Raw genomic sequence first — 18,746 nt, forward strand, 5'->3', positions numbered from 1 at the left:
CTAAGAAAGTAAACCCAAAGAGATCATGAGAGTCAACCAAAAGTACTTCTTTGACGTTAAAAAAAAAAAAAAAAACCTGTTGCCATAGAGCAGATCCTGACTCATAGTGACCCTATAGAACAGAGTAGAACTGCCCCATAGGGTTTCCAAAACTAATCTTTATGGAAGCAGATTGCCACATCTTTCTCCTGCTGAGCGGCTGGTGGGTTCGAACCACCAAAGTTCTGGTTATCAACTGAGCAGTTAACCACTGTGCCACCGGGGCTCTTTCTCTACTTGATATTACCCCTAGGGTTGCTATGAGTCAGAGTATGAGTACTTGATATTAGTTACCACATATTAGATTTTATCTTTTCTAAAAAAAATAAATAAATAAATAAATTTTTTTTTTTATTAAGTTTACAAAATCTCTTTCAGGACAAAGAAATTGCACTTGTTGCTTACTTTTCCTGTAGCCTTAAGACCTGGGTGTGGAGGGAGGCCTGTGGGAGAAGAGTAGGGTAAAGAACAAGTCTTTGGAAAAAGACAATCAGTAGTACAGGGTAGTTTATTTAATTACCTTCCCTATATCTCTGGTCATTCACTCTGGGCCTCCAACAGGCATTTTCCTTCTATCCCCAGCCCTTGGTAAAATTTTCTTTTGGGTTCCAGCCCAATGCTCTTCTCTCTATTTTTCATGTAGCAATTTTGCTACTATCAGAGTTTTAACCCCCACCTATATTCTTACTCTGACCTTTTTTCTACCTTCCTAAAAAGGTTTTTTTTTTTTAAAAAAGGCATCTTTACTTCTGTGTCTCCCAAGCTTATGAAACTCAACAAGTCCCAGCCTAAACTCATTTCTTCTCTTCTTCCCAACCCCACCAGACCACCTTCCTCTTCTTATGTTACTTCTTTTAGTTAATGGAAACATCTCAAGATACTAACTTGGGGTCACTGTGGACTTCTCACTTTCACTTATAACCAGTTAATCACCAAGACTTGCAATATTATCTTTTAATGTTTTAAATCCATCTTCTTATCCCTGTCCTTACCATCACTTTCCATTTAATCTGTAGATGGGATTATACTTATCTGACTAATCTATCTGCCTCCAGTATTATCTCCTCCACAATATCTCCAGAGTGACCTGAAAGGCAAATTTGAATATACTACTCATTTTCCTAAAACCCTTCAGAAACTCTTTGCCTAATAGATAACATCCAAATCATAATGCCCTCCATGAGTTTGCCCTCACCTGTCCTCTCTGAACTCATCCACCACTACTCCCCACCCTGTGCCTAATATTACCAAACACCTTATAGTTTTCCACATATACCATGCTCTTTCCTGATTCCCTGCCTTAGCTTATACCATTTCCTCTGCCTAGACTGCCTTTTCCCTTCTTCATTTGGCTAACTCCTATTTATGCTCTAAAACTCAATTCGGCTATCATCTTTACAAAGCCCTCTCTGCACTCCACATACCCTACCCCAGATTTCACAGTATTACGTAGATAGATAGATAATTTTATGTGTCAACTTGGCTAGCCTAATGCTGCCCAGTTGTTTGATAATACACTGGTCTATGACGGTATTTACATATAATTAAAATTTAAACCCGTTAACCCTAAGTAAAGGAGATTACCTTCCATAATGTTGGTGGGTCTCATCTAATCAGCTGAAGGCCTTAAGAGCAAAAACTGCGGTTTCCCAGGGGAGAAGGACTATGTCTCAAGACTATAACATAGCTATCTTGCCAGAGTTTCCAGCCATCACCTAGCCTATGGATTTTGGACTTGCCAACTCCCACAGCCCTATAAGCCAATTCTTTAAAATAATTCCTTCTCCTCTCTCTCTCTCTGTGTTGTTGTGGTTGTTATGGCTGTTATAGGTAGAATTATGTCCCTCCAAAATGTGTTGTAAATCCTAACCTGTGTTTATAATCCCATTTTGGAATGAGTTTTCTTTGTTATGTTAACGAGACAGTATTAGTGTAGGGTATGTCCCAAGTCAATCTCTTTTGAGATAAAAAAAAAAGAGATTAAACAAGCAAGTGAAAGAAGCAGAGATGAGGGAAGACAGATACTAAGCCACATGAAGATCAACCATGAGCAGAAGCTCAGAAGAGACAAGGACCTTCCTCCAGAGCTAGCAGAGAGAGAAAGCTGAGTAATGCTTCAAAACAAAACAAAAAAACCCACAGCCATTGAGTCAATTCTGACTCAATGCTCTACTGTATGGATATACCACAATGTATTTATCCATTCACCTGTTGAAGGACATTTGAGTTGCTTTCAGTTTGGGGCTATTACAAATATAAAAGTTGCTGAGGTGATCCACAACGAGCCATGTCCTTGTATAATCCCCTTCCCTTGAGTGTGGACAGAACCCATGACTTACTTCTAGCCACTAGAATATGGCAAGGGGATGTGATAGTCACTCCTGTGATTGTATTAGGTTATATAAGACTCCATCATAGTAGACTAGAGAGATTCTCCTGCTGACTTTGAAGTAAACTGCCTTGTGGTGAGAGGACCATGTTGTGAGGCAAGAAACTGTGGGTGGGCTGTAGAAGCTAAGAGCAGTCCCCAACTGTCAACCAGCAAAAAACCCAGGACCCTTGGTTTTATAACCACAAGAAATTGAATTCTGCTGACAACCATGTGAGCTTGAAAAGGGCCTGAACTCCAGAAAGGAATGCAACCCAACTGACACCTTGATTTCAGCCTTGTGAGACCCTGAGCACCCAGTTAGTCCACGCCCAGACTCCTGACCCATGGAAACTGACATCATAAATGTGTGTTCTTTTAAGTCACTAAATTTGTGTCATTTGTTACACAGCAATAGAAAATTAATACATTTCCAGATAAACAGAAATTAAGGGAATTTGTAAAAACAAAACCAAACTTACAAGAAATATTTAAGGGAGTCCTTTGGTTAGAGAACCAACAACATCAGACAACAATTGGGACACAGGGCAGCATCAGCCAGATACCAAGCTAGGTGAAAAACTCTCGGTAATAAAGCTAAAAGACTTAAAATAGGGAAACAGAGATGTCAATCTGTAAATGATACCAACATTAAAATGATAAAAGGGGCACCAATGTCACAAAACAATATGTGTACTAATAGTTTAAAGAGAAGCTGGTTTGTTCCATAAACCTTCATCTAAAGTACAACTATAAAAAATAGTAAAATAATAAAAAAAAAAACCTAGAACTTACAGGGATGTCCTTCACCATTATTCTGTTCAACCTGGTACTAGAGAACCTAGGTAGAAGAGTATGATAAGAAAAAATAATAAAAGGAATAAGGATTGAAAAGAAAGAGAACAATCATCATAACTGCAGGCAATATAATCATCTATACTGAAAAAACTATTAGAATTAATAAAAGAATTGAACCAGTTTGTTGCATATCAATGTACCTATAGACCAATAATCATCAATTTAATAAATGTAATTTTTTAAAAGAACAGTATATTCACAATAACTAAAAATAGATCTAAGATACCTAGGAAGAATTCTAACAAAATATGTTAAAGTCTTTACAGAAGTTAATTATAAACATTTACTTAAAGGCAGTAAAGAAGACCTAAATAAATGACGAACTATAACAGGTTCACAAAGGAGATGAAGAATATTTTTAAAGATATTAATTTTCCTCAATCTATAAATTGTAAATAATTGCAAAAGATATATTAATGTGATTTTTTTGGGGGGGGGGTTGGGGGAGCAGGATTTGACAAGCTGATCTTAAGAGTCAAGAATAACCAAGACAAAGGGAGGTACATATACTATCAAACACCAAGACATAGAGTTATAATAAAACTGTGGAACTTTGGTGTCAAGTTAGACAAGTAGGTCAATAGAACACAAATATTACAAGAATTTGTATGACAGAGGAAGTATTAAAAATCATTGAGGACAGGATGGACTATTCATGAATAGTGCTAAAACAACTGGCTACCCTTGTACAAAAAGATGAAATTAGATCCCTACATTTCACTATTCATAAAAATAATTTCCAGTTGGATGACAGTAGTAAGTATAAGAAGCAATTCATTAAAACTATTACAGAAAAATATAAGGAACTACCCTTATGAGCAGGGTAGGCAAGGAATTATTTAGGCAACGTACTGAAATTATGAAGGAATGAAGAAAAATAGATGTTACTCTGTGTAATAAAAGATGATATAAACACAGTTTAGGAGAAGATATTTGAAACAAATATAACCACAAAAGATTTATATTTACACCTCCTAAAATTCAATTGTAATAATGGATGTGAGAAAGACAAGCAATACAATGAGAAAAATGGGCAAAAGAAATGAACAGGCAATCCTCAGAAGATAAAAATCCCATGGCCAATAAAACTATGAAAGGATGCTCAATCTCCCTAGTAATCAGGGAAATGCAGATCAAAACAATGAGACACCATTTCATCCTGACCTAATTGGCAAAATTTTAGAGTCTGGTATACATTCTTTTCCAATGCACATGGAATATTCTCCAGAATAGACCACATTTTAGGCCACAAAGCAACTCTCCATAAAATCCAAAACATCAAAATAATATAAAGCATTCTGTCTGATCACAAAGCCATAAAAGTAGACATTGAAAACAGGAAGAGCAAGGGAAAAAATCAAATACATGGAAATTGAATAACACCTTGCTTAAAAACAACCAGGTTATAGAAGAAATCAAAGAGGGAATGGAAAATTTCTAGAGTCAAATGAGAATGAAAATATGTTATACCAAAACCTTTGAGACACAGCAAAGACAGTGCTTAGAGGTCCATTTATAGCAATAAAAGTACTCAAAAAAAAAAAAAAAAAAAGAATGGGCCAACATCTAAATGTTAGCCCTACAACTTAAACAAATAGAGAACAGCAAAAGAAGCCCACAGCCACCAGAAGAGAGGAAACAATAAAAATTACAGCAGAAATAAGTGAAATACCCAACCCAGTGCCATCTAGAGAATAGAAAAACAACAGAAAGAATCAACAAGACAAAAAGTTGGCTCTTTGAAAAGATCAACAAATCTTTGGCCAAACTGGCTACAGAAAAACAGTACAGAAAGCACATAACCCAAATAATAAATGAGATGGAGGACATCATAACAGACACAACTGAAGTAAAAAGGATCCTAACAGAATGTTGTTGTTGTTGTTGTTAGGTATGGTCCGACTCATAGCGACCCTATGCACAACAGAACGGAACACTGCCGGGTCCTGCACCATCCTTACAATCGTTGTTATGCTTGAGCTCATTGTTGCAGCCACTGTGTCAATCCACCTTGTTGAGGGTCTTCCTCATTTCTGCTGACCCTGTACTCTGCCAAGCATGATGTCCTTCTCCAGGGACTGATTCCTCCTGACAACATGTCCAAAGTACGTAAGACGTGGTCTCGCCATCCTTGCCTCTAAGGAGCATTCTGGCTGCACTTCTTCCAAGACAGATTTGTTCGTTCTTTTGGCAGTCCACTGTATATTCAATATTCTTCGCCAACGCCACAATTTAAAGGTGTCAATTCTTCTTTGGCCTTCCTTATTCATTGTCCAGCTTTCACACCCATATGATATGATTGAAAATACCATGGCTTGGGTCAGGTGCACCTTAGTCCTCAGGGTGACATCTTTGCTCTTCAACACTTTCGAGAGGTCCTTTGAAGCAGATTTGCCCAATGCAATACGTCTTTTGATTTCTTGACTGCTGCTTCCGTGGCTGTTGATTGTGGATCCAAGTAAAATGAAATCCTTGACAACTTCAATCTTTTTTCCCTTTATCATGATGTTGCTCATTGGTCCAGTTGTGAGCATTTTTATTTTCTTTATGTTGAGGCGCAATCCATACTGAAGGCTGAAGCATTACATAGATAAAGAGGCAGCTGTTCGGACAGAACAAGGGGGTACTGATTGGTTTAAAGTCAGGAAAGGTGTGTGTCAGGGTTGTATTCTTTCACCATACCTAACAGAATACTATGAAAAAATATACTTCAACAAATTTGAGAACCTAGGGAAAATGGACAAATTTCTAGAAACACACTACCTACCGAAACTAACACAAACAGATAGAAAATTTGAACAGACCCATAACAAGAGAATACATTTAAGAGGTTAAAAGAAATAAAAAGCCCTAGCCCAGATGGCTTCACTGGAGAGTTCTACCAAATATTCAGAGAAGAGCTCACATCGGTACTACTCAAACTATTTCAGAGCGTAGAAAAGGAAGGAATACTCCCAAATTCATTCTATGAAGCTAGCCCAACCCTGATACCAAAGCCAGGCAAAGACATCACACAAAAAAGAAAATTACAGACCAACATCTCTCATGAATACAGATGCAAAAATTCTAGCCAACAGAATTCAGCATCATATAAAAAATAATAATAATACACCACAACCAAGTGGTATTCATACCGGGTATGCAGGGATGGTTCAACATTAAAAAATTAATCCATGTAATCCACCACATAAATAAAACCAAAGAATCACATGATCATCTCAATTGACACAGAAGTGGCATTTCATAAAGTTCAACACCCATTCCTGATAAAAACTCTCAATAAAACAGGAATAGAAGGGAAGTTCCTCAACATAATAAAGGGCATCTATGGTGGCGTAGTGGTTAGGAGCTACAGCTGCTAACCAAAAGGTCAGCAGTTCTAATCCTCCAGGGCTCCTTGGAAACCCTATAGGGCAGTTCTATTCTGTCTTCTAGGGTCACTATGAGTTGGAATTGACTCAACGGCAGGGGGGCTGGTTTGGTAAAAAACATGAAACCAATGGTCAACATCATTCTCGATGGAGAGAGGCTGAAAGCATTCCTCCTGAGAATGGGAACAAGACAAAAATGTCCTTTATCACCACTCCTATTTAACGTAGTGCTGGAAATCCTAGCTAGAGCAATAACAAAAAGACAAATAATCCAATTAAAAAACGGGCAAAGGATAGAACCAGACAATTCAGGTGGCTAACAGACACATGAAGAGATGCTTGTAATCCTTAGTCATTACTGTTGCCGTCGAGTTGATTCATAGTGACCCTATGGGATAAAGTAGAACTGCCCTGTTAGGGTTTCCAGGGAGCAGTTGGTGGATTTAAACTGTCAACGTTTTGGTTAGGAGCCTGAACTCTTAACCACGGTGCCACCAGGGCTCCCATTAGCCGTTACAGAAATGCAAATCAAAACTACAATGAGATACCATCTAACCACGACATTACTGGCGCTAATTAAAAAAAAACAGAAAATAACAAATTTTGGAGAGGTTGTAGGGAGTTTGGAAGCTTTGCGCACTGCTGGTAGGAACATAAAATGGTAAACCACTATGGAAAACGATATGGAACCTCTTCAAAAAGCTGGAAATAGAAATACCATATGATCCAGCAATTCCACTCCTAGGAATATATCCTAGAGAAAAAAGAGCCATCACACAAACAGACATATGCACACTCGTGTTCATTGCAGTATTATTCACAATAGCGAAAAGATCAAGTGCCCATCAATAGGTGAATGAATAAACAAACTATGATACCTACACACAGTGGAATACTATGCAACAATGAAGAACAATGATGGATTCACAAAATATCTCACAACACGGTTGAATTTGGAGGGCATTATGTTGAGTGAAATAAGCCAATCATAAAAGGACAAATGTCGTTGAAACCACTATTCTAAAAACCCAAGAGAATGTTGCCAAAAAAACCAAAAAATCCGTTGCCAATTAGTCGGTTGCAAGTCACAGCAACCCTATGGGACAGAGTAAAACTGCCCCATAGGGTTTCTGAGGAGCAGCTGGTGGATTCAAACTGCCATCCTTTTGGTTAGCAGCTGATCTCTTAATCACTGCCTGCACCAGGCTCCAAGAAAAGGTTTACACACAGAAGAAACAATCTTTGATGATTCCCAGGGAAGATGTGGGGAGGCGAAATCACTAGATAGTAGATAAATGCTAACTTTGGTGAAGGGAAAGACAACAAACAACACAGGGGAAGTCAGCACAACCTGATAAAGGCAAAGTCATAGAGCTTCCTAAGACACATTCAAACACCTTGACGGACTGAATTAAGGGACTGAAGGCTGGGGATCATGGTCTCAGGGGACATCTAGGTCAACTGGCATAACATAGTTCATAAAGAAAATGTTCTACATCCTGCTTTGGTGAGTAGCATCTGGGATCTTAAAAACTTGTTAGTGACCATCTAAGATACATCTATTGGTCCCATGCCATTTGGAGCAAAGGAAAATGAAAAAAAAGAAAAAAAAAAAAACCCAAAGGCACAAGAAAAGTATTAGTCCGAATGATTATTGGATCACATGAACCACAACCTCACCAGCCTGACCCCAGAAGAACTAGATGGGGTCCAGCTACCAGCACTGACCGCTCTGACAGGGATCACAGTAGAGGGTCCAGAGAAGAAGAAGAATGTAGAACAAAATTCAATTCACATAAAAAGACGAGACTTACTGGTCTGACAGAGACAGGAGGAACCTCCTACACCATGGCCCCCACATACCCTGCTAGTTCAGAACTGAAGCTACTCCCAAAGTCCACCTTTCAACCAAAGATCAGACAGGCCTATAAAACAAACAATAACACATGTGAGGAATGTGCTTCTTAGATCAGTCAAGTATATGAGACCAAATGGGCAATACCTGCCCAAAAGCAAAGACAGGAAGGGACAGGAAAACTGGATAAATGGGTACAGAGATCTCAGGGTAAACAGGGAAAGGAGGATAATGCTGACATATTGTGGAAATTGCAACTAAAGTCACAAAAAATTTGTCTATAAATTTTTGAATGAGAAACCAATTTGCACTATAAACTTTCCCCTAAAACACAATAAAGTTAAAACAAAAAGACTAAGGTAATCACTTAAAACAGAATATCAACATAATGAATATTCAGTATATGTTAATTACATTGCTAAATGCTATTTCCCCACAATAAATCCAAAGCAAAGAGGAGAAAATGTTGATCATTTTAACATTCCCTATCATATCATACAACATTTTCATTAACAGGCTGTAATTATGTTCATAGTTGCTATTTTTAGGTACAAATAGAAAAAATATATTGAAATAGATGAAGGCAGAAATAAAAGTTTTTTTTTTTAATTCCAGTTGAGAATATTTTCTACAATTTAATCCAGGAGAGGTAGCAATGGCATGGTGGTTAGAAGCTCACACTGAAGAGCCAAGCTGCCAGGGGTAGCCAGATGCTGTGTAACCTTAGGCAAGTTACTTAACCTTTCTGTGCCTTGATTTCGTTATCAGTGAATGATGAATACTAGCACTTAGGTTTCTATGGCTGTTGTGAAGACTAAATGAATCAATACATTACTATTTGTGAAGCGCCCACGGTGCCGCCTGACCATAGTAAGCACTATATATTACTGATAAAATAAAAACAAATTTCTCTTCCTTCCAGTAATTGATCCCACGCAGAAGGAAAAAAGTTCAGTTTGAGAAGGCTTGAACCGAAGCCCAGAAATCTCCAGGTTTATTAAACCCCCTCAGGTGATTCTGATGAAGATGATCAGTACATGTCACTTAAAGACACAATATAATTCAGGCTTTATTTAAACTATTAATTAACATGGTGTGACAAGTCGTACCATTCAGTAATGGCAAGAAGTCTCATTGTGCAGTGAAGGTCCATGTCTGAGTGCCTAGCCTCATTTGGAGACAATGTGTCTAAAGCTGTCATGTGTGAACATGAGACCTCGGGCCCCTAGTGATAGGCCCAGGGTCATCCAGGGCAGAAAGGAGGAGAAAGGAAGCAGGAAGTTTCACTTCTTTAAATTTCCTATAATCTTTGAATTTATGTTTTTATAACCTTAGGCCTGAAATGTGTTTTGTTTTATTGTTTAAACTCCTCTTTCCCTCCAGATGGCACCAGTTAGCTGCTGTTTAAGTACCCAAGGCTTAAATTAAGGTGCACTGACATTTTCCCCTAGAAGTTAGGCAGAAGTCTTGTTATGGCTTTAAAGGCTTTTATGGCACATGAGGATTTTTAAGAGCAGGAATACTTTGCTGACCCTCCCCAGAAAGATGTTTACTCAGTACTAGGAAAGGTTTACTAAGAGGAAAACAACCCAGAGCTTGCAAATTATGCACGTAGATAAATAAAATCATGGAACCAACCTGGAGAAATCAGTCCTCACCACTGCCTTTAGGCAGGACCACACAGAAACCATGCTGTTGCCAAAGAGAAGCCTGGCTTTTGTGTAATGACTTGCAGACATCAGGGCATCCAGTGTGAGCTGCTCCACCTCATACCTGAGGGGGAAGGGATTCTCTAGGGATTGGCAGAAAGAAGGTGCCAGGGCCTGTCTGCCCACCTATACAGCCTTTACCTCCTTACCTACAGGCCACTGGTGTCCCCAAAAAGTCAATGGGGTCGATGGACATCTCTGTTATCTGGCAGTTAACAAAAGGGCGTAGAGATTCAGAATTTAATATTCATGTTTTTTTTTTCCTTTTCTTGGAGACCCATAATTTAAATCAATGCCTCCAGACAGTGATATCCCAAACCTTACCTAAATATTCAATTCCAATACTTAACCACCTTCCAGGAGGGAGTTCTTTTTGATTAATCTGATTCCCAGACGCAAAAACATAAACCCATTTGATTTGGGGTTTTCATCATAAAAGATGGAGAACACTTGGCTCTCATTTTCTGAACAATATCCTTTAATAGATCTGAAGGCTGATTTTATGTGTTCCATACGCCTCTACTATCTGACCAACTACCCCCAGCCCCTGTTAGCTTTTCTTCGTGGCCTGAGTGTCCAGACCTTCTCCCTGGCTCTGCATATCTCACTCCTGAGTTCTAGAAACCAGACTGGAATTCAAATGAAAAGTGATCACTCAAACGACCGAGGATAATTCTATTTACAAGTCGAAATCTGTTGTAACAAATACAATTACAACATTCAACCTGCTTGCCTGAGGTTTTTTTGCATGTCTCAACAACTGGCTTGTGTTAACAATGCTGTGCTGATAGGGAAAAATGTTTTCTGCAGAGGAGAAAATCATATATGATACATCACAAGCTCACAAGTTGCTGCCCATTTTGAATTCAAACTACATAACTAAGATTGTTTCGGTTAAGTGTATGCATGATAATTAAGTTGAATATTTTTAAAATAAATCATAGTCTATTTCACTGCTGCCGTGCCATCGAGTCGATTCCAACTCATAGCAACCCTGTAGGAGAGAGTAGAACTGCTCCATAGAGTTTCCAAGGAGTGCCTGCTGGTTTTGAACTGTCAACCTTTTGGTTGGCAGCCATAGCACTTAACCACTATGCCAACAGGGTTTCCCAAGAAAGGTGACCCAACTGAATGTGGAAACTATAGAACAATATCATTAATACCACATGCAAGCAAAATTCTGCTGAAGATCATTCAAAAACGGCTGCAGCAGTATATCAACAGGGAACTGCCAGAAATTCAGGCCAGTTTCAGAAGAGGACGTGACACCAGGGATATCATTGCTAAAGTCAGATGAATCCTGGCTGAAAGCAGAGAATACCAGAAGGATGTTTACTGGTGTTTTATTGACTATGCAAAGGCATTCGACTATGTGAATCATAACAAACTATGGATAACATTGCGAAGAATGGGAATTCCAGAAAACTTAATTATGCTCATGGGGAGCCTTTACATAGATCAAGAGGCAGTTGTTTGGACAGAATAAGGGGGTACTGATTGGTTTAAAGTCAGGAAAGGTGTGCGTCAGGGTTGTATTCTTTCACCATACCTATTCAATCTGTATGCTTAGCAAATAATCTGAGAAGCTGGACTATATGAAGAAGAATGGGGCATCAGGATTGCAGGAAGACTCATTAACAATCTGCGTTATGCAGATGACACAACCTTGCTTGCTCAAAGTGAAAAGGACTTGAAGCACTTACTAATGAAGATCAAAGACCACAGCCTTCAGTATGGATTACACCTCGACATAAAGAAAACAAAAATCCTCACAGCTGGACCAATGAGCAACATCATAATAAATGGAGAAAAGATTGAAGTTGTCATGGATTTCATTTTACTTGGATCCACAATCAACAGCCATAGAAACAGCAGTGAAGAAATCAAATGATGCATTGCATTGGGTAAATCTGCTGCAAAGGACCTCTTGAAAGTGTTGAAGAGCAAAGATGTCACCTTGAAGACTAAGGTGCGCCTGACCCAAGGGTATTTTCAATCACATCATATGCATGTGAAAGCTGGACAATGAATAAGGAAGACTGAAGAAGAATTGATGCCTTTGAATTGTGGTGTTGGCAAAGAATATTGAATATTCCATGCACTGCCAAAAGAATGAACAAATCTGTCTTGGAAGAAGTACAACCAGAATGAATGCTCCTTAGAAGCAAGGATGGTGAGACTGCATCTTATGTACTTTGGACATGTTGTCAGAAGGGATGAGTCCATGGAGAAGGACATCATGCTTGGCAGAGTACAGGGTCAGCGGAAAAGAGGAAGACCCTCAACGAGGTGGATTGACACAGTGGCTGCAACAATGAGCTCAAGCATAACAATAATTGTAAGGATGGCTCAGGACTGGGCAGTGTTTCATTCTGTTGTGCATAGGGTTGCTATGAGTTGGAACCGACCCGACGGCACCTAACAACAATAACATTTCAGTGCTGAGGGGTATTAACAAGGGAATGATAATATTCAAATTATCATCGCCTTGAAACCTCATATGATGTGTCCACTGGAAGTAAACTTTTCCCCACATTTAGATGCAAATAACAGAAGACCTACCAGAGAATTAGAAAGGTAGGGATTCATTTTTTCTCGTACAAGAAGCTCTGAGGTGGGTAGTTGCCAGCATTGGTCCAGCTAGCTATGCCATGTTGCCATTAAAGACCAGGCTTTTCTCATCTTTCCGTTCTATCATGTTTAGGGTATTGGCTTTTGCTGTTGTGCCTTTCACTTCATGATTACAAGATGGTTGCTAAAGCGCCAGACATCACCTCTGTGTTAAAGATAGGAAGAGGAGGAGAAGATAGTAGAGGACTGATGCCAGCTGCTAATTCTTCGTCAGGACAAAGGGCTACCTCAAGATGATTCAGTGTCTTCGATGTTAGAAACCAAAACTGCTAGAAAATCAGTTATATTGATAATATAAATTATCCATGAGTTCATTCATTTCAGTTTCACTGAGTTATTCCGTGATATCCTTGCCAGATTTAAAATGCATTAATAAGTGATAATGGAGAGAATGAATGATGATAAATAAGTTAATTAATTAAGCAAGAAAGTAGGTAAATACATATATTGATTGCACTTCCAAAATGTTCAACTTACTTCAAAAGGGATGGGAGACAGAGAATAGAGACTAGAGGAATTTTAAACATTTACATCTTGGTTAAGTGACTAAACATCCTGGGCAACCCAGGACAGGGGCCTTTAACTTGTTCCATGAAACCACCAGATATAAAAGGAGTCCTAAGGCAGGGTTCTCCTGAAGTAATTTCTTCACAGTGATAAAATAATTTAGAACCAAGAGATTGTGGGATGATTAGGCCAGTACTGTATTTCAGAATTTATGGGCTTCAATGATGTAGATAGTCCACTGACGCTTCATAAACTGCTGGGTAACCCGTGATACAATGTGCTTCAATCAGATCACTCCAGAACACAGGTTTGCGGAAGTCAGGGATGGTCAGGCCCAGGGCAGTCCAGAAAGAGATGTATTAACATCCCCATCTGGTATAAGTGGCAGGTCTAGAATTCAAGAGACCTAGTCGGGAACCCTGGTGGCATAGTGGTTAAGTGCTACAGCTGCTAACCAAAGAGTCAGCAGTTTGAATCCGCCAGGCGCTCCTTGGAAACTCTGTGGGGCAGTTCTACCTTGTCCTATAGGGTCGCTATGAGTCGGAATCAACTCGAGGGCACTGGGTTTGGCTTTTTTTGTTTTTTAGTCAGCATGTAGGTAGAACAAGGAACTCTTTGATCAAGAGCAATATTTAGTTAATTATCAAAGAGCAGCAAACTACAGTGTCCTGGAGCTGGGGATGGGGGGGGTTGCGGGGGAGCAGGATTTAGCATTTAGCATTTAGCCATGCGAGGCGCTTCTTGGGAACTCTATGGGGCAGTTCTACTCGGTCCTATAGGGTCGCTATGAGTCAGAATCTACTCGACGGCAGTGGGTTTTTTTGGTTTTATTTAGCCATGTGAGAAAAGCTCTGAGTTGCCGAGCTGATTTCACTCTATAAATAAGAACATTCTGAGACTTAATTGTCTAATCCCTCCAACTTTGGGCCCTCGGTCGATTGCCTCAGTGATAAAATAAGTGTCCAATGCCATTGCTTCATATTTTAAAAAATCCAATTGTAGAAGAGAGAATCAGAAAAGTTTAAGAATTTGGCAAAAATGAAAAGAGAACTGGTATCGAAGGAAATCTGAAGAACATTCTCAGACTCTCGAGATAACTAAATGAAGGTAAACTTTTACTTAACTTACAAAAAAGCATGCTATCTTGTTTGGGTGAGAGCATCTAAATCTTATCCCATCTCAGCCTGGCAAAAAGCAAAAACAAAAAAATAATAAAAAAACAGAACAGAAAACCAAAGCGAATTCCATTAAGATGAAAGATTTGGGAATAAAAAAACAATCTGAATTTCGTCAAGAACTTGAAAAGCTTAGATTCAAGTAGACACTGTCTTCCGTATTCAATTTGTCTTCTAATTAAAAAAAAAAAAGATTATGTGAATTAAAATATATATATGTATGAATTTCTACATTAAAAGCAACTCATGATTTTCCCCAAACTTATTAGATTATTTTGCTCCAAAGTCATAAATACAATCTTTCTGTGGACTTGGGTTATCTATTTTGGGGTACAAGTGGTACCCCCATAATATCCAGGCTAGCATTTATAAACGTGGTAGCTGATTTGTTGATCACAGAAGGAAGGGCTCAAGTAGTGTATCACAGTTGACTTTTGATGGGTAGCAAACTGCCCCAATATGCCAGGGCTTAAAACAACAACCATTTATTTAGTTCACAATTCTTTGTGTCAATTTGGGTTGGGCTCTGCTTCTTAGTTATCCTCATAGCACTTGGGCTCACCCATGTGTCTGTAGTCAGCTTCAGGCTTAGCTGAAGTCTGGCTCATCTAGGGAGTCTCAGCTGGGACAGTCTCTTTGCTCTAATTAAACTTTCATCCTTCAACAGACCAGTGCAGGCATGTTCGCAGGGTGACTGGGCAGGTTTCCAAAATGACAGCACAAGTGTTCAATGTCTCTTGAGATCTGGGTTCAGAAGTGGCACACCATTGCTTCTGCTAAATTGTATTAGCCAAAGCAGGTCACAAGTCCAATTCAGATTTGAAGGGAGGGCAAATTGACCCCAAGTCTGGATGGGAGGAGCTGTAAAGCCACATTGCAAAGGGCATAAAGAGTTATGGCCATTTTTGCAATCTACCAAAGAAAGGGTAGATGAATCAATATAAATCCCTACAACTGGAAAAAAAAAAAAAAGTCTTCATTTGTTCATTCATGTGCCAGGCGTCGAACTAGGTGCTAGGGGTTGTTGTTAGCTGCTGTCAAGTCGGCTCCCAATTCATGGTGACCACATGTACAATGGTACGAAATACTGCCCGGTCCTGTGCCATCTCCATGATTGTTTGTAGATCAGATCCTTGTGATCCATAGGGTTTTCATTGGCTGACTTTTGGAGGTAGATTGCCAGGCCTTATTTCCTAGTCTCAGTCTGAAAGCTCTGTTAAAATCTGTTCAGCATCATAGCAACACACAAATCTCCACTGACAGACAGGTGAGTGGTGACTGTGCATGAAATCATTGGACAAGACTCAGACTTGGGTCTCCCACATACAAGGTGAGAATTCTACCACTGAACCACCATTGCCCCTATAGGCACTGGGGATAGTGCAGGAATTACCCCGATAGTAGATAATTACACTATACCATGTAAAGTATGAAAGAATATGCTTGTTCCAGGTACTTGGAAGCACCTTGCCCCAGGTTTTATGCAAGAGCAAATTCTTTGTTATTTAGTAAAAAGTAAACCTTTCCATGTTATAATATAGATTTATTTTTAAAAAATCCATCAGAATAACCAGATCTGGAGATTTGCATTCATTTCTTCTACCTCTAGAATTTATGTCCCATTAAGACTGAGATTTTGTCTGTTTTCTCACTGCTGTATCCCCTGTACCTTAGATATTGTCTGACATGTGGTAGGCACTAAATGAATATTTGAGTGTTGGAAAAATTAAAATGCTTTGGCAATGCAACTAGGTGGACAGAAAGCCAGAAGACAGCAGGTGACAATGATGCTCTCGTGGTTGGAACAAAATCATTTTGGGTATTGTCCTTGTTGTACACAGATACCGCTGTTCTTTTTATTGCTTATTTAAGCTTTTCTGTTGTTAGTTTTTAATAAGAGGAAGTGTAGCAGTGTAGATATGCCCATCTGGTGCATTGATCACCATTCCCAGCTGTTGTTCGAAGTAGGGTAAGATCAAGGTGGAGATAGAGGGATAGCCTCATAGTTTTTTAGTTTGAGTCGGTGCGTTGCAAATGAAAGGAATATGGTGGTCGTAGCAGAAGCAGAAGACACTCGGTTTTAATTTTTCAGAGGTTAAAAGTCTAGGTCTTACTTTCCCCACTGCTGACCAATGGCACTGACTTTTGATGGGGAGGAGAACATTGCATACAATTAGCTGGTGACCAGTGGAGAACAGTGGAGGCATTGGTTTCTCATTCTTTTCACTCATTCAACCTCTCATTTATACATATATTCACTCATTCAACAAATATTTATTGAGTTAGGTGCTGGGAATAATAGTAAACTGTGCCCTCATGAGCTTATAATTTAAAGGGGAGTGCAATAAATAAACAGAAATGGTGTGATGGGCAAATTTCAAACTGGATTGGGTGTTATAAGGATCCCTAACCCGGGCTTAGAGGCACAGGAAAAGCTTCCCAGAGGAAGTAACATCTAAGCTGAGCTCTGAAAAGTAAGTGGATTGAGCTAGGCAATGAGAATTGAGGAAGAGTACATGGTCAGAGGCAACAGCTTATTTCATGACCTGTAGATGGCAGGTGACAGACACAACACCTGAGAAGATCTGAAGGTAGTTCAATATAACAGGACTGTAGAGTTGATAGGGAAGAGCGGAGACAAATGAGGTGAGAAAAAGAGGCAGAGGCCAGATTATGCACAATACAGGAGCCCAGGGGAAAAGGAATGGTGGTGAGACAGAGAGAAGACAGAAAGACCTGGATGGATTCAAGGAATATCCAGGAGGCCAATTGACAAGACCTGGTGATAGATTAGAGAAGAGAGGGTAAAGGTTTCTGGTTGGCATCTGATGGATAGTGGGGCCATTTACTGAGATGGGAAATTAAGAGATTTGGAATGGGATGGGATTTTGCTAATAAATTGAGATTCCCACGGACTCTCTGGCTTTTTTTTTTTCTTCTTCTTCGTCTTCTTTTGAGGGCCAAAATTAACATCCATTTTAATTTGATCTCAAAAGAATAAAACTGGGTTGAGGGGGTCAGCAAGACCCAGGTTCAAATCTGCACTCCACCCATACACCTGCTGGGTGTGTAACCTTAGGCAAATTTCTTAGCATCTCTGAGCCTCACCTCTCTCATCATAAAATGGAGAAAATTAGTACATATTTCATGGAATTGATGTCGGAGTTAAATAATGTATATAAAGTGTTTCACAGAGTGTCTGAAAATGGTAGAAAGAGAAAGCAACAGAATTAGGCCCAAAGGCTATTCAGAAAACTCAAGAAGGGTCACAGTTAGGCAGCTTGGCGAAGAAGAGAAAAGTGGGATCTGAGGAAATGTAGTGGGTTCACACCCCTAGACTTTTGCCCAAATCTTCACCAAGACACTCCATTCCCATGAGAGGCCGACTAGGAGTTTGCTCCCCACCCTGGAAGAACATTATGAGCTATTTCTCTCTGTCCCTAATTGCTCCTGCAGTATCTTTCTTTTATCTGTTCCTTCCTAAATTACCAGCACCGTATTTGATGTTAATGTTCTCAAATGTATGTATTAAAAACTTCTTTCCTTCAACAACAAAAAGCTGGGCTTAAGAGCATGGCTTTGGAGCCAAACTTCCTGACTCACGTTTGAGCATCTCCAAACATTGACACTGGCAAGTGACTTATCCTCTCTATGCTCTGGTTTCCTAATCTGTCAGGTGAAGATAAGAGTAGTAACTACCTCAGAGAGTTTTTGTGAGGATTAAATGAGTTAATAATTTTAAAGTACCTAGAACAATTGCTAGTTCAAGTAAGTGTTAGGCATTATTACAGAGTGTCTTAAACTGGGTTCTCTAGAGAAGCAAAACCAGTGAAGCGTATAGATACAAAGAGAGAGAGTGAAAGAGACTTATCTCAAGGAAATAGCTTGCATAGTTGTAGAGTCTTGCACGTCCCAAGTTCGTGGGTCAGGTACCAGGCTAGAGGCTTTTCCTGACTCACATAGCTGCAGGGGCTGACGCACCCAAGATCAGCAAGTCAGGCAGCAGGCTGCTGGCTCACAGGCTGTGGAAGCTGACGAATCCAAAGATCCCCAGGCAATACAGCAGGCCACTGGGTCAAGTTCCAAGAACTGGAGGTCAGATAATGATGATCTGGATACAGGATCCAGAGCAAGCAAGTGAGCTTTGCCAGAATGTCCATATATATATATCGGATGCAGGCCATGCCCTCGAGGAAACCTCCCTTACAACTAATTGGCTGATCACATCAGATC

At 39.5% G+C, this 18,746-nt stretch overlaps 1 protein-coding gene across 2 annotated transcripts in view; it reads left to right on the forward strand.

Annotated features, from left to right (window-relative positions):
* UBE2U (ubiquitin conjugating enzyme E2 U) overlaps positions 1–18,746 on the forward strand; it is a 206,790-nt gene that overhangs the window by 80,394 nt on the left and 107,650 nt on the right. The window contains exon 8 of one of the 2 annotated variants that reach the window (XM_049879485.1): positions 5,157–5,197. The exons of the other annotated variant lie outside the window; for it this stretch is intronic. Coding sequence (XP_049735442.1) covers positions 5,157–5,174 — 18 coding nt within the window. The 3' untranslated portion in view covers positions 5,175–5,197. Of the gene's footprint in view, positions 1–5,156; positions 5,198–18,746 lie in introns of those variants that run through there. 2 annotated transcript variants of the gene reach the window in all.

This window comes from Elephas maximus, chromosome 3 (assembly GCF_024166365.1).
Source record: "Elephas maximus indicus isolate mEleMax1 chromosome 3, mEleMax1 primary haplotype, whole genome shotgun sequence".
NCBI classification, from domain to species: domain Eukaryota; kingdom Metazoa; phylum Chordata; class Mammalia; order Proboscidea; family Elephantidae; genus Elephas; species Elephas maximus.